The 17,244-nt window shown below is 44.8% G+C and overlaps 1 protein-coding gene across 4 annotated transcripts in view; it reads right to left on the reverse strand.

Annotated features, from left to right (window-relative positions):
• The window catches only part of TRIO (trio Rho guanine nucleotide exchange factor), a 317,818-nt gene that overhangs the window by 38,676 nt on the left and 261,898 nt on the right, over positions 1 to 17,244 (reverse strand). For all 4 annotated transcript variants that reach the window (XM_054578325.1, XM_054578323.1, XM_054578324.1 and 1 more), the window contains exon 35: positions 575 to 867. In XM_054578325.1, the coding sequence (XP_054434300.1) occupies positions 575 to 867 (293 nt within the window). The remainder of the gene's footprint in view (positions 1 to 574; positions 868 to 17,244) is intronic.

Genomic DNA, 17,244 nt, shown 5'->3' on the forward strand with positions numbered 1-17,244 from the left:
CCACCTACATTTGTCTTTGATGACATGGGAATAATTCCGTGTTTACTAATGGGTTAGCAAAGTAAATTAACTGGGTATTTCCTAATCAGGACAGATGCAAGTGTGAATATGGTGGGGGGTGGGGCGGGTAGAAATACTTGGAGGATACAAACATTTCTCTAGTCCTTCCACACCTGAAACTTGTGCTTTCCCTGCAATGAGCTACTCCCGGGGTTTGGTGCTAACCTCGGGGACTGCTTAAATCTTTGGCAGCATACGCCGGCACCAGCTGGCACCTCCTGGTCTTGTCCCTGGTTGAATGAGAAGGGCTGAGGCGGCATGGTATCCACTTGCTCTGGAGCAGGCCTGGGGTGCCCAGGCCTTGAGGGTGGGGTGTGGGGCATGGTCCCCTGATTTGTTTATGACCCTGCTGACGTGGAAGCAGCTCTTTCCGGAACCTTTTGCCCACTGAATCCAGCAGTCTGCTCACAGGGAGCTGAGTGGGCTCCCTGCTATTTCCAGGCACACACAGAACACAGAACCAAATGACAGTGGTCACAAGACCAGTGGCTATGCCTACAACTGGGGCTCTGACCTCTTCGACGGTCTCGTCCTGTGGGGTGGCCGCGCTGTCGTCCGAGTCTTTCTGCGAACCGGCATCGGCACTCTTGCGGACCTCTCTGCTCTTCTTGTGCTTGTGTGCCAGCTTTTTCACATGCCCGTCGGCTTTGCCACTGCTCAGCCGCCGCACTGGGCTCGTGAGCCACTTGCGCAGGGTGTTGCCCGGGCGCTTGGGCCCTGGGGAGCTCTGGGCCCCCATCATGTGGGGTTGCAGGGAGGCCACAGAGGCAGGTGGGCTGGCATCGTTACTGGAGACGGACAGCGAGTCTGAAGGGACGAGAGAGAAACAGCAAGAGTGACTGAATGGCCCACAAATGCTCCCAGTGTCCAAGCAGGGCCATTTTGCCCACAGGCCTCAGCGGCACCCAGTGAACGTGGAGATCGTGTGGACGGCTGACAGCAGTACCCGCTGGCTCACCTTACTGAGCAGAAATGTCACCAGAGAAGGCCCATCCCTCAGGCACACACCTTTCGAATGTTCACCAAACTTGAGTTACACTACGGATGATTTCATTCAAGAGGTCCTGCGCCCTCCAAGAAACCTCAAGTCTCCAATCCAGAATCATTATCACAGATTTAAAATGTCATTATCACTTAAAATGCCACAGACATTGGCAGACAGAATGTTAAAGTTATTTTTACCCATTTTTTGATAAACAAAAACGAAGAAAGAATGGTTTAAAGAAGAACTTAAAGGAAATTAAAAACTAATCCTGCTGGATAAGTGCTACTAGTCTGACTGACTCCCAAGTGAATAAAAGCACAACTCAATAAATGAACATATTTGTGTGTGTGTGTGTGTGTGTGTGTGTGTGTGTGTAAATCAGTATAGAATTGACCAGGTCAGACTTTGTGACAAATGTTAGCCTTCTGGCAAGTTCAGTGTCAAAGGCGCACACGAGCTTTGGCAAAGCTGATGGGCGTACCAGGAGACCCAGCCACGGCCCCTTGCTCACAGCCACACTTTGAAACTACACAGGTGTGTCCAACACCCGCAGCAGTTACTTCACATGCTGTACATGTGAAACAGCAACAACGAACAAAACAACAACACATTTTTAGTAGAAATATGTGAGAAGTTCTTTCTCAACCAAAATGCTGTACAGAGGATATATCCAATCTTCTTACTAGATCTTAAAAATTAAATATAGTCAACCCTGAGTTGATTTTTCAGGAGAACAAAGGCGATATAAAAAAAACGACTTAGGGAACAACTGATACTCAACAGACCCATGGAGTTATGTATGAGGCATTAAGTTACTTTGCAGACTGAAAACCAGAGACCTTGGACCCTGTCCCTTTCCCGAGAGCTCAAATCTGGGACTCTACCAGTGAAACGGAATAAACACTTTACTTTAGGAAATGGCATGAGGAAGAATATCATTTGCTATGCTTGTTATTTTCCGAAATCTTTTGAAGTCCCAACAATAAGTTAAAACAAATCATTGAAGATTCGTTCACGCAGACACCTGTCCCAGCGGCATTTACCGCTGCTGGCACTCCAGACCATTATGTGACGCAGTTAGAAAGAAGGGGCGTTAATTCCTCCCAATCCTGTGATTACAGTGAGAGTCAGCGGCAGCTTCCCTCTCAAGCTCCAGACGCCTGGACTAGACAGCGGATCCCCGTCTAATTGCTGTGCTATGGCTTTCCTGGCCCAAGCCTCGCGTGGTAGAGGGTATAATCTTCCATAAACAGATGCGGCATTTTAAGCCGAATCTCTCATTCTTAAAAATCTAGATTTTCTCAAGGGCCAACTTTGGTTCAAAACTAATCAAGCATTCTGTTGAAGGGTAATAATCTTTCCCCTTCTATACATATGGGCATACGTTTTTATATACAATTTTATTTATTTTTAAATGAGTTACTAAAACATTCCCACATCAGTCTTATTTTCCCACAAGGTAGGAGAGAATGACACCGTTCAGCTGACATTCACAAAGTACGTACGTCCGAGGGACTTTCTCAGGTGCTGAGAAAAGGCAAGAGATGGAAACGTGGTCCCTCGCCTTAGAAACTCTTGGTGCTAATGACAACAGGAAGGACCAAAGAAGAGGATTTGGATAACCCATGTACCAGATGATAATTTATTCAACTAAAGTTTGTTTGTTTTTTAATGTACTATTAGCAAGACAGGGTGACATATTTCAGTCATTTAATGTGCTGTGACTCAGAGCCAAGCCCTGACAGAGATGAATAAAACTCACTTCCTTCATTCATGGGGTTCATCACACAGTGTTTTCTGGAATCGCATAGCTATGGTACAGGCAAGAATGGGCACAAGCTATAAGCGAGTCCAAATGCTTAGAGGCTGAGAAGAAAGGGAACCGGGTGAAGTGATCACAGAGGGCTTCATGAAGGAGGCGGCACTGAAGCTGGCCTTTGCATGAGCTGGTCCTGATGCCTGTGGGCTAGAGAATGTAAGCTCATGAGGGCAGGGGCCTCCTCTGTCTTGTTACTTGATATACACCTAGGGCCTCTCCTACAGTAGGTGCTTATTCTAAGAACCCAATGGAAACATCAGAAATCTCCAGCCTAAAGAAACAGAGCAAGCTGAGTCACAGCTCATATTTTATGGGGAGGTATATCTTCAATGGACATGTCCTCAGTTGAATAACTGCAAGGACAAAGACCTAGGAAGGCAGTGCTCAAGTGGAGGTGGGACACCGTCCTGGGCAGGTTGAACTGCGACTGGGTGTCACTGGGGGCAGTCCACTGTGCCTTGTGTGAACTGGGGGCGGCAGGAGAAAGACTAAGGCCATAGACTTTAATAAAACTAAATCAACTGCAGGTCTTAACACTCATAAGCAGAATACTCAGACATCAGCAATAATGGGAACACCACCTCAGTCAAGAAATGAACTTCACGTGTATTTTTGTGCCTCAAAATGAGAATCTGGGGGAATTTGACAAGGGAGCCATGCAGCACAGAATATAAATTTTAAGGGCAAAAAGGACACCTACCAGGAATTCTGAGATAGTCTCTTTGTCCAGCAAAACTTGCAGGGTTACAGAAAAGTGAGAGAGCTCTAGGCAGTGGGGAGAAGTGTGGGCAGGACACCCCCGAGGCGCCAGCCGGCAGACCCAGCAGGCCCTAGCAGGCAGGACAGACGTACCCAGTCAGTCAGCGACGCTCTGGGGGACCTCTGGCTTTAGGAGGGATTCTCAGGACATTCTAGCCTCGCTTGGGAAAGGAGCTAGTGGTTGTACAAATTGGTTCTAAAGAAAAAGACATTAAGGATGTTGTTTCCTAGCTTCTCTGTGGGTTCAGCTGCATAGGAGTTGGTTCTTTGTACTTTGGAAAGCAGGTTCAAAAGAGATCTCCTCCCCATCTGGCAGGTGGAGCCTTATAAACATGGCCATGGCCTGAATGGGCCACCGCAGACCCAGGCCAGGGGCAGAGCTGCCCAGTCAGAGCCCCAGAGCCAGAACTACAGACAAACTGATGTTCCGAAGGGAACAGCACGTCTCTTCCTGAGCTGCTTTTCATCAAATTACTTAAGTGACCTTATTTCACTTTACTGGAATATTTATGACCTGGGGGGGGGGGGGGGGATGCTAGCCACAATTATAAACTAAAACAGGAAGTTTTTGTCAATTTTTAAATTATATCTTGAAAAACAATTTCATTTCACAAGTCTCAATATATAGAGGAGAAACTTCGTCATCTGTCTCTAAGGCCATCAGATGTTTTGTCTAGCGCGTATCTGATACACTTGTCACAATCCTGGTGATTAGTGAAAAAAATAACCAGAAGCAAAATAGATAAATGACTCCTCTTCTACTTTGTTTTTAACAGTAATGCTCAATTCTTTATGTTTTTGATACTGCCTGAAAAAATAAATTGTATTTTATTTTTCTTTTTAATACACAAACTCCTTTTCCCCAAATCAACAGATTCTAACAGTCCACCTGTATGCTCTTTAATGGATTGTGATACAATGCATAAAGCAGCTTTAAAAACTTAAGAACTATTTAAATACAATTATTAATAGAATGAAATAAAGTAATGCCATTATTTTTAGTTATCTGAAGAACAGACTTTGCCCACTAGCCCAACTGCTCTGTTGGAAATTTTAAATTAACAGGTCCTAATGAAATCCAGTAGGATTCAGTTTTCCGATGTCACTGGGCATAAGGTAAAGCGTAAATCACACGATAAACACACAGCTGTAGAAGTTCTCCTTGGGAAGAGCTTAAATTACTGGTCTGCACGTTGGTGACTTTTTCAGAAGAGCTCCCGGTGGCTGAGATACGCTGTGTCTGCAGAGCCCTCCCAGGGTGGCGTGCGCTCAGGGTCCCCCTGCCTCTGAGACCTCACCTTTCTGCTCTGAACGGACTATGGACAGCTCACGCCCATTATAGGAGGTATCCTCAGGCCAGAGCTCTCTATAGCAATTACAGGACAGGATAGGAAGCCAGACGTGACCTTGACCCCAGGTGAGCGCTGGCCTGGTATGTGTTCAACCGCCTGCCCCACTGCCAGCAGGCCCTGAGGCACAACCTGGGAGCCTAACAGGTGCATGTTGGGTAAAGGATGATGGGGTGAATGAGTGCGGCGACGCCAGCTGCAGACTGTTTCCCAGCCTCAGCGTGCCGCCTGAAGCCTGCGGTCCCTCGTGTGCGGTGACGTCCTGATGTGGAGTGCGCCCCTGTCAGTTTTGAGATGAGCGACAAGTGACACCTATTTTTTGTCAAGTTCCAAGTTTGTGCATTATTACTTATGAATGGTAATCTGGAATAGCTCGAGGCTATCCTTATACCGGCCTGCACTATACAATGCTTCCTTGCAACACAGAATCAGGCTGGATGCCTCTTGGAGAGGGTGGTGTGCACGAACACATCACCCATCACGCAGGGCGTGGGCATGGGGGCAGAAACAGAGTACAGGAACGAAGTGCCTGAGAGCTATAACAGAAAACTCACTTGTCACTCTCTTACCTTCCCCTCAACTTCCACCTCCTTGGAAGAAAAAAGGACTTACCACTCAGTACTGCGCTTTTCAGTCCATGAACTTTCACCTCTAAGAGAATCCCTGCAGCTCATGCCTTGCTTTGTTTGGGATGTGCTTTCCTCTTTTCAGTGTGGGGAAGCTCCCCTGATTCAAGGTCTGGGTGGAGGATTAACTAAGGATGTCAAAGGAACTCCAGGCTCATTAAGGGTCTGAGTCTGAGCCTGGCCGCTACAGGATTCCATGAAGTAATGGGAATGAATGAGCTTTACCAACTGAAAAGTGCTATTTACAAACGTAGGGCAGCTGAGGCATCCTTCTCCTGGACTCCCTGATCTTCTAGGACTTACTACACCATTTGTATGCAGACTGCGAGTACCCAGAACACAGGGGTTTGCTTCAGTCATTTTTGGAATCACAGGCCTAGCGTGCTCAGACATAGAATCATTTCTAGATGTTTGAAGAATGAATGAATCACTCAGTTTCCTTTTTTTTCTTTTTAATAACTTGTAAAGGTTGTTTAATAACCTTTATGAAGGGGACAAAGGAAATTTTAGCATAAAGTGATACAATCTGAACATCACAGCCATTTAAAAAGATGCGCAAGTGTGTGCAAGAAAGTCATCTGTGATCTGTCTGAAGCCCTAAAAGAGAAAAAAAAAATCTGTAAGTTGATCTCTCCCTATTTCGATGAGGAAAACAACCCCAAGAAGACGGCTTCTTGGCTGAAGTCAGAGTTCACACAAAGTCCATGCTAGATTTCTTCTTAAAATAATGAAAAAGCTAAAGAAAGGAGGGTAAAGCTGGAGCCCTGACCCTCGGCCTCACACAGGAAAGAATTCCATCATGTGAACACACACACACACACACACACACACACACACACACGCATGCACGCACCCCCCACCCCCAACTAAAATAGCTGGGGAAGAGAAATCGCCTGCTATTCCCAGACTGTAAATTTGAGACATCTGTGATTAATAAAGCACTTTTTAAAAAAATGTAAGAAGAAAAGAAAAAGAGTCCATATCCTGCTAGATGCAGACTAAGAAGGATCAAATTTCATTTTAACCCTCTCCTCATTTTCGGAACGGTAAAGTCTTAAAGATGTTTATTCATGTTCTGGAGTAAAAACTGGATTGCCGAGTATGGCCGTACACTGAGTTCCAAACTCCAGCCTCCGAGTCTGAACGAGTCACCCAAATCTGTCCATTTCCTTGCAGGCTCTGGGGTGTCCTCTCCACTTCACCGTCTCAACAGCATACAAACTCCAGGAGGGCAGAGATTTCTGCTGCTTGTTTTATGCTGGATCTCCAGCGCTTAAAGCCTGCCTTTACCTTAAAGCGATCACCTTACAGATTAATGGTCATTCAAAAGCAACGGGGCTGAGTTCCAGTCCCACTGTGGTGGGTCACACACTGGGTGAGTGTATCTTATAAGGCCTTCATTTCCTGATTGTGAAATGACTGATTCCTCACCAGGCTGCTGGGGAAAGGAACAAAAAAGGTCTTTGTAAACTGATAGCCTAACACAAACATGAAGCAATGCTCATAGTTTTGCAGAGGAAAAGAAATAGCAGAAGACAAGGAAGAAAGCAGGGCAAAGTGGGGCTGGGAGATGTGTAAGGACCCATTTGGAAGACCAGCACCCCCGGTCCAACAGCAGGAAGACAGAACAGTGGGAGAGGGAAGCCTGATCTCCTTGGATGGCCAGTGTCACATAGTGCTTCCCTCGTCACCACGTCTCTGCTGGGACAGGCATCCCCCACCCCACATACTGTCAGCCAAACGTGCACACACGGGACCAACGCTGATCGCCGCTCATGTCTGATGAGGCACGGCCGCCACATGGCTGCATGCATTCAGCGCTGGGAGACCTTCCAATAAACAGCTGTCTCACGTTTCAAATTCTCCTCCTCAGAGTCTCCAAGAACAAATTTAGCTAGTTCATTTTAAAGAAAGATGTTTTCATCTTTCTGTCCATTGTAGGTGTTCGAAAGTATCTGTCAAGGGAGCAACGCAGTGATGTCCTGACACCTGCGCTCCGACTGGGACAAGCCTAACTCAGGGCTAGGCGCGCTTCCAGAGCCAAGCGCTAATTTACAACTCTGGCCGGGAGGACTTAGAAAAATGCCTATCAGTTATCGGGATGGGAAAGAGAAAGAAAACTCAAGGACACCTTGGGGCAGAGGCTTCTGAAGTCTGAAGACAATCCCATCAGACTATGTTAGAACAGACCAGGCAGGGTTTACTCAGGGGCACCTGGCCTATTAAACCTCGGTCCTGTCAAGAATTCAGGGCAGCAAACCATGTTTTTATTTAGGAAATTCAGCCACACCAGGGGGGTTGAAATGTAGGTGTGGAGATCAGATCTATACATTATTTAGAAAGCAACGAGCAAATAAGTTGTCAGTTTAGGACCGCTGCCTAGGTTGGTTCGAATAGTCTAGAGCAAAATTTTCAGTACATGACTGACATCTCTATGCTTTTAAAACTGGATCTTAATCCCCTGCTTTTGGGATCAAGGTAAACTTTTGTTGGAATAAAAAAAAAAAAAAGTAGACCACAACACTCTACAAATCCTCTTGAAGATCACATAAAAAGTAAGGTAATCTGTAAAGTATTCTTCCAGATGCATTTCTAGGGTCACATCATCTCTAAATTTTAAAGTGATTATGTCACCTCTGTGTGCTAGGTGTAGGGACTGATGAAGGTGATGAGAAAGATGAGGCTAGGGTGTCAATTGGGGAATTTTAGGAAAGTGACCTGCCTGGACATGGTGACACTTTTGGTGGTTCAGAATATGGCAGATCTTTTTAGACTACTTTTCCAAATTTAAATCTAATTGCTATTCGTGAATAAGTGTCTGCACACTCGATTGTCTTCTAGCTACCGTACTCTTACATACGTTTCACTCATTGTCCGTGTGTGAGCCAGCGACTCTTTGTTCCCAGGAGCACTCAGTCATCCGGGGCTGAAACACAAGGGGGACTGGACCCGGCAAGCCTTGGTGAGTGGCTGCTTCTCCACACACACCTGGCTTCAGGTGTTCTAGGGTTCCAGGGCTTTGCTTCCGGCTCTGTCATGCACACTCATGTTGACATGGGAAAGACATCTTTTTAAAAAGCCAGAAGCTGTGCAGAGGCACCGTGCATTAGGTTGCAGGAAGGTGATAGCCGAAAATGTGGCAAGAAAACACTGGATGCAGATTTCACAAAATTTCACAATTTGGTGAAATAGTTCACAGGGGGTCTTTAAATGCTAAAATGAACTCGGTGTTTGCTTTCAAATATGAAGTGAACACAGAAAACATGATGGAGAAAGATGAATTTCCCCAACTTTTTTTTTTTCCTTCAAATAATCCCTAGATTCAACCAGAGGTCCAGCACAGTGCGGCCCACGGCTCTCACACTGTAATGAAGAACACATGGTCTTTGCTGCCTGAGAAAATGCACATAAATGACCAACACATTTGTGTTCCCTGAGCAGCGCCCCCTTCCACAATTCACAGGGGAGCCTTTCCTTGCAGCCCACCTGGGGACCCCTGAATGAAAGAACACAATGTAACACTGGCATTAATTAAAACAGACTCAACTAGAAACAATGAACTCAACTAGAAACAATCGCTCTACCTTTTTGTGGGGGCTGAAGGCCAGAGTATGGATGCGAGGGGGGGGAGCGGGGGGTGTGTGCACACAGCAGTTTCCCTGCCCTGCAGTCCAGGCTTAGGGGCTAGGACAGGGCAAGGGAACAGCCTCCTCCACACCATGGAAGGAGGAGCATCGGAGAAAGAGGTTTGTACCATCTGCCGACTTAACAGAACGCGCAGACAGGGGTCACATGGGCACACATTTGCTCTTCTCACTCTCAGAGAATCTCTGAATGCCATTTATTCTTACGGTGGTTTTCTGAAAACAGTTAAAACATTACAGAATCACTGGAAAATGTGGCTCTGTCAACAAAGGCAAAACTCCAAGCACCGCTTTCCCTCTCAAATTCATTCTTGTGAGGGGAACACTAACCTGTCAGAATTTCTAGTCAGAAAGCCATCTCATTTTAAAGGTCTTTCTCCATTTAAATTCCGCCACTTGCATTTCCAATAAAGACATGTAAAGAAATTTAATGAAAGCAGATGGCATTAAGCCCTTGCTTGGCCAATCAGATAAACAGCATATTGCATACTGCCAAAGTGCAACCCCGAGGACACCTCAGAAATAAAATAATGAGCAGGGTCATTATTGATAGTGAATAACAAAAAGAATGGGTGAGTTTTTGGTCAACAAAGGAATTTAGTATAAATCTACTGAAATGAGTTCTCCAGGCCGGGATTAAAACGGGACCTGGCTCATCTGCTGGGTGAGGGGTGTTCTAGGCACCAGGGGATCTGGGACTGGTGACTATTTATCACCAGGCTGTTGGTTTCCAGAAAAAGAGGAGCTTGGTAGCTGCCCTGGTTTGTGACCCAAATGCTGGGCAAGGGCAGCTCTAGCAAGAGGCAAACTGGCGCCTAGCAAAGACGAAGCTGAGGCGACACCCTGCAGGCACTGCTGAGGTGGGACTGGCCTGCCCAAAAGCCCTTCCAGCAGATGGGTGGGTGGTAACGGGGGCACATGGAGAACCCGGCACACCTGGGTCAGCTGCTTGTCAGGCACGGACACCCATATGCTGCCAAAGGCACCCGGTTACAGAACACAACTGTTGTCAAAAAGTTCTTTTCTTTTAAACTCTGCTTTGTTAGAGCTTACTTTTAAACATCATCTTTCTGCCCTCAGTCCAGATAGAGGCTTTGTTCAGGGACAGTTTCGAGCCCATATTCCTGTCTTCTTGGAATGACAGGGCCATTTTCTCTGCTTTTTATGGGAGCTGGCCCTTGAAATATATTCCTTGGAGATGGAGAGCAGGCTTTTTCTGCAACCAAAAGTCTAAGCTGGCACAAAAGGGAGAGAAATTCCCAGGGGAGGAGATTTGGGCTCCTTTTTGACTTTTACATAAGGACAAAAGCAGATGTTTCAAGATATCCTTGCTGGATGAAAGACAGACAATTAAAAAAAATTACATACAATGAGACTGGAAACACACACACAAACCCTGCACACTGCAGGCATTAACGGCTACCAGAGCTTTCTGACACCTTCCAACCCGGTCCTCGGGCTCCGAGTGCACGAGCCACAGGGCTGGCTCTTCAGCATCACTGGCTGGAGGAGTCTGACCGGTGAAGGGAGGTTTCCCGCCAGCCCTCACTCAGGAAGTTCTCCAGCCACTCAGCGGCTCCACTGCCCACACCAAGCCCCATGGTGCCACTGCTCTCCGTGAGGTCCTGGGCAGCGGAAGGGGCTAAAGCTGGCCTGACAGCCACTTAGCACAGAGGCAGAGGGGGAAGAAGCCCTTGACACCTCCCCCGGTTCCACATCCCCTCCTACAGGATGAAGCCAAAGGCGTGAGGCCCCCGCCCAGGCTGCCTCCTTGAGGCGCTGAAGGAGAGGGTGCTGCGCACGGCACGGCGCGGCCACCCAGGGCCCCACCGCGCCGGCAGTTACTGACATCCTGTGGCATGCTGATCTTGGCCCTGGTCTGCTTAAAGGCTCAGAGACCAGGGAAACTTCTGAATGCTCCTCTATTCAGTTGGCTTTTTCAGAGGCTGAGACCCTCTGTGTTCCCAAGAAGTCAAATGATTAATATCACTTCCACAAAGACTAAAGAACAAATCCTATGTGTTTATCAGATTGCTTAGTATTTAGTATACTGCTGACTTAGGGATAATGAGGTTGCTCTGTGATAAAATAATGTGTTCTTGATTCTTAATTTCTTCATTTGGGAAGCCACTTCCAAGGCAATACAGTGTTTGTTCTTGTCCTGAATAGATAATCATTCTTTAAAAGAACAGAAAGTGAATCTGAGGGGAAATGAGCAATCACAGGGTGCTCACACAACATTCCCTCCATCTGATTCTGCCTTTCAGAGGCTCTAACACTAAGAAACATCAATGTTGAACTGGTGGGCAGTTATTCCTGATATGAAACACAAAGCGTTAGTCGTTAAAGTTCTTATTTGAGGGAGGGTTACATTTGAAACTACATTCTTCCTGATGAATATTTATGCTTTTGATTAATGTCTTATTACTCATTGAAAAAAAGTGTAATAACTTAGACTACCTGCTTAAAGAAAAAAAATATATTTTTTTTAGGGGTGATATGTAGATTTCCAAAGTTGGAAGTGTCTTTAAACGAAGACAAAGACACCCCATGTAAATGGTTTAAAAATACATTCTGCAGTTAGCAGTTTACAGTATGTGACTGATTTATTTCAGGTGGTAATAACTTTCTCTTCATTTATATATAAATATGTTATTTTAAATTAAGACCAGATTCAGAATACCAACATGCAAAAGTCTTTTTCCTACATTCTAGAAAATGCATGAATTGCATAAGAATGCACCTAACCAAAATATGCTATAAACCACGCAAACTTATGTTTTCATAAAGCCACATAACTCATTTCATAGACCCATATACTCACTTTTATATAGCATTAACTAAAAACAAACCTGGCCTTGGAATGTTTTGCAGGGAGCTTGCCAAGCTGTATCACTCTTCACATCATCTACCCGCAGGTTAGTTGAAGTTTCAGCCTCAAGGGATGGAATATTAGTTTAGAAAGAGTTACAGCTGTGCAGAATCAGGAAATGGATGATCCCCCCCCCACACCCCAAACCACAAAGCAAATATTTAGGACATTATATTCTAGGGTCCCTGGTGGTTTGGTTCAAAAACAAAGAAACGAAAAGCCCTAACCAATTAGGAATTCCTTTCACAATTATATTTTAGTAGCACCTCTACCAAAAACAAAATGCTGCTCTAATTAAAGCTAAGCATGGGATTAAAACGTTAACCACACAGCTGAGAAGGCAAAAAGCCCAACGCGTCCACTTCCAAGAACACCGGGGGTAAGGGTTGCAATCCCATAACCTCATCTAAATTTGACTTTATGACATCTTGTCACCCTCACTCCCCTACAAGAATTGAATGGCACTGAATTTTAGTTTTCAAATTACGATTCTGTGATTTCTTGAGGACTGCCTGCTCTCCTTCCAGGAGATCACATACTAAAACAACAAAAGCCAACAAAACAAAACCTAGAAACGAGAGGGCTGGAGCCACCGCTGCTGGCTATTCACGTACCCAACATAGGACCTGAAATCTCCATCTGTAACATGCCTCGGAAGGAGCAACCGAAAACAGGACAAGGCGGCTTCTAAGAATCCCCCACACCTCTTCACCAGTAAGTCGTCCTTTTAGGAACTCTTCACCAGCCGGTGCTATTGAGGCAGCTGAGTAAGTACAGTGAAAAGGAAGGAAGGAGGGCAGGAGGCTGGAGCCCTTCCAGGAAGGAACAAAGCAGGCACAGAGACAAAGGGAATGAAAAGAACGCCTCTGCTAGGAACGCCAATTAATGCACAAATTCTGTCTTTAGCTTTAATTAGTGCCCCGTGTGACAGCATGGCACTGCCGGGGCAGGGAGGCAAGGAGGGAAGCAATGTTGGAGATAACGCAACAGCCTCTGCCCCGCAGTGGGGGAAGGGGCGGGGGGGGGGGGGGAGGGGGCAGAGAATGACCAGGGTAAGTGCTGCGTGTTGGCTTTCTTTCTAGCTGGAGAAAAACAAAGGAAAAACATTCAGTTTTTAATTCTACTTCATAATAAGCACATTCCCTTCTTGGTATTAAAGACTCCTTACTCAGCTTCACATGGGCATCTGGCCCTTTGGGCCACTTCTTCCAGTAAATCATCCGCTTTAAGAGACAAAAGAGGAAGGGGAGTTGCCTTAAGGCTATACCATTTGGTCCAGAAGTTTTTCAGCGGCTGCATCCTTAGAGAGAAGAATAGCTCTAGCCATGCTGACAGGGTATATAGGTCCATTTTCATGACAGTGTGAACTGGCATTTATTTTAACTCGATGCAAGAGTAGAAATTTCTTCAACTTTGCATTTGAGAAAATAAACAATAGAAAGGATGGAGATGACTTCTTCTGGTCAAATTTAAAAAGTATAAATAAAAGATGCATTACTTTACATACAAAAAGACTAGAAGAAAACGTGTGCAAATATTGTCTGTGGTTGTCTATGGGTGTTAATTTTCTCCTCTGTGGCTCCATGTCTGTGAATTTTCTAATTTTTTTTTAACAATTAGCATATAACTTCAGAGAAACCACATATTTTGGAGAGATGCACTTTGTTACGTTTGTAGGGTTTTATGTGAGAACTGTGAAAAATGACTACGACCGTGGTTCCTCCCAGCCTCCCCCGCCCCCGCCAGTCCTCGGAGACAGGAAGAGGAAGTGGAGGGAGCCTCCATGCACGATTCCATGGCTCATTACCCAGCGCCCCAGGCAGACTGCACTGGGTTTATAGACTTGCTCACTCACCCCCGAGGCCAACTTTCAGCACCTGGAGGAAATTCCTCAGAGTAAAAAAGCCATAAATTCGTGTTCCCCTGAAGCCTAGCTAAAGGGAAATACTCAGAAAGACCACATACCAAAGAGAGATTATAGCTGAAGAGGAGGCGGCTGCTCCTTGTCGAGAGAGGAGGAATTCCAGAACCAGGAGAGGTCATTTCCTCTGAAGGCGTCTGACCTGAGACCTCCAGGTTTCTAGGGCGCTTTGAGGGAACTCTGTAGCCTATTTTTCAGATTTGAAGTTCTTAAGTTAAAACTTCAAGAAGTTTTAATATGTCAATTTTTTATGTTTCCCCTAAATAAGGCCAAATAATTTTAAGTTTCTTTGCTTTTTGGCTGGAAATGTCTCTAAATTCAGTGTGTAACACTCCCCTCCCCCAAATTGTCGTAAGCTCAGAGTGACAATTAAATACAGCTCTGATCAGCAGAAAGGGAGAAAACAAATTAAAAATGTTTTAAAATTCAGTTTGCCTATAAGGAAACCAAACCTTTTGTGCAGTTTGGGAGAGCATAACCATAGCAAGCATTTTTTTTGCAGATGAGGAAACTGCAGTTGAGCGACATTAAGAAGGACTTGGCCAAGCTCACACTGGCCGGGGTGAGCCAAGGCAAGCACACTGGTGCTCTGACTTCTACAGTAACACACTACTCACATTGTATTATGCATATTGTGGCTTAAACTCTGACTCATTTAAAAATACTGAAAGAGCAAAAGCTATCTGAGATAGAATTTAGTTTGCACAGTAACTTGCGTGAAATGACCAGTCTCTGCAGCTTTAACAATACAATATTGTGCTGAGTACTCGTGCGGTTTTCTTTCACTCCCAGGGAGCTGACTGTCTTGTGCACTGGTGTCCTCGTGTGAAGGGAACCTGGCTGTTAACCGACTTGCATACTTTCAAAATGGGCTCATACTATAATTCAGCAAAGAAACACCTTTCCTATATTAGTCTGAAATGTTTTCCTTTAATTTATTTAAAAAAATTGCACTGATGAGAATGCACACTCCTCATCAAGGAACAAAGACGACTTGAAGAGAGTTCAAGAATGATGAGGCACAGAGTTCATGCACTCTGTGTGTGGGTCTGTTTAATGTTAAAGAAGATCACTGCCATTATGTTCTTCCTGACTCAGGGGACTATGTCCAGCACTGGAACAAATGCCATGTGTTTTGCAAAAGGGTACACTTATTTCAGAATGAGAACAAATTTAATAGTTCCATTATTTTATCAGTATAACTGGATCCTCCCACTGGAACCCTCTTAAAAGATAATTTGTAGTTCTTCTGGACCCTACCTTCTCTTGAGTTCTTGTCCTAACAATTACTTGGCAGTGAAACTCCCCAGGCTTATGGCTGTGTAAGTTATCAGTAACGGCAATGTCTGCAAATAAAAACATGCTTCCATGAAGATTATTCCAAGCAAGGCTAATTCACGTTTGGACAAGGAGAATGCCCCAATGAATACATAAGAAAGCAGAAACATTGTCTATCCCCAAGGTACTTCAACAAATGAACCTCCAGGCTGCTTGTGGGTATAAAGAAAGGCTTTGTAATCACTCTGATTTTACTGGCATTTTAAAGTTACTTGAGGATTTATTTCTGGAATATTACTCAAAGTCATTTTTTCTTTTCAAAAAGATGCATGTAATATTTCCCACAATCAATCAAATAAGTGGAATTAGGCTGTATTAAAATATCATTCTTGTAAGATGGCATTTAGAAAATTGTCCTTGAGTCCATATGAAGGTTTGGAAAGAAATGGACAGTCATATTTTCCCAGGAGGGGGGAAAAAAACCCAAACTAGAGTTTTGCTTTCTCTCATCTATCTTTTACTGTAAAGAGGTTTTTTCCCCCCCATGAAAATTCCAGCAGACACCAGTTTCTTTCCAAATTTGCGTTAGCTGAAAATGATTGTGGTGGCAGCTTGGATAACATTACCTACAGTTTCCGTTATAGTCTGAGAATTGCCAGAATAAAAATATATCTAGAAAAAAGCAAAAATATACTAGCATAACTATCCTCCAGTGTTTAAAAAGTCAGGTTAATAATGTCCCCCCAGAAAAATGCCTAAGGAACTAAAATACTGCTATGATTCAAAATTCCCTCTATAAGAAAAATGCTGTTTTCTTAGAATCCCTGACTTTAAAAAAATCCTCACCCAAGGATATGTTTATTGATTGTAGAAAAAATGGAAGGGAGGGAGGGGGAGATGAGAGGGGTAGTGGGCACGGGGGAAGAAGAGGAGGGGGAGGGGGAGAGAGAAAAACACTGATGTGAGAAACATTAATAACTTGTTTCCTGTACATGCCCCAACTGGGGACTGAACTCACAATCTAGGTATGTGCCCTGACAAGGGATCGAACCCACAACTTTCTGGTGTATGGGACGATGCTCCAATCAACTGAACTACCCGGCCAGGGCTAACATCTAGTACTTCTTGGCAAAACTGCTCACTAAAATATTTTGGCCTAATTGCTAGGGATGTTTATAATACATTGACGGGTGCTCTACTGTTATTCCCATTCTGCATACAAAGAAAGTTCAGAGACATGATGTACTTGACTAGAGACCCACAGCTACTGAGTAGCTAATTTTTAAATCAGACTTTTGATGTTATCAACTGTTCTTTTCATTGCACAGCCGTTATTATTTTCAGCAGAGACCATATGGATTATCTGCCCTCACCCACCCAGCATGAAATTCCTAGTGCACAGTGCCGCTCATCGGCCCTCCCAGCTTTAGTACCTCCAGAAAGGGAAGCCACTCTTAAGCAGTTTAATGAGCATAATTATGAAAAATGTTATGGTCAGTGTTCTTTAAAAATGTTTTGATAGCTTTGTGAACAAAAAATACAAGAAATATTATCAAAAACAATGTTTATACCAGCAAATTTAATATCCACACAGCCAACACTTATCCCCTTCGGGACCCATTAAACATAATTTTGTTGTTTTCCTCTGGTATTTCACGGACAAACATGTCAAGAATGCCACTTTCTCTTCACATGCAAAAAGCACATTTCTGAGCCTTCCTTTTCCTCGGATCCCCTTCTTTTCTGGGGTCGCCCTCCTCGACTCTTCCCAACTGAGCTCACAATAACCCACCGTGCGTGCCGGGCCTGCCCAGTGCCCCGCAGCTAGCTCCCTCTTGCTCTCATTTCGGAAGCACACGTGAACAATGGCTGGCAGAGGGGAGGCACACATTAAAAGTACACCAGATCAGTTATGAAATTCTGGTGGGGGC

The sequence above is a fragment of the Pteronotus mesoamericanus genome, unplaced genomic scaffold, assembly GCF_021234165.1.
Source record: "Pteronotus mesoamericanus isolate MK-2021 breed Mesoamerican mustached bat unplaced genomic scaffold, CSHL_Meso_final contig_50, whole genome shotgun sequence".
In the NCBI taxonomy this organism is placed as follows: Eukaryota; Metazoa; Chordata; class Mammalia; order Chiroptera; family Mormoopidae; genus Pteronotus; species Pteronotus mesoamericanus.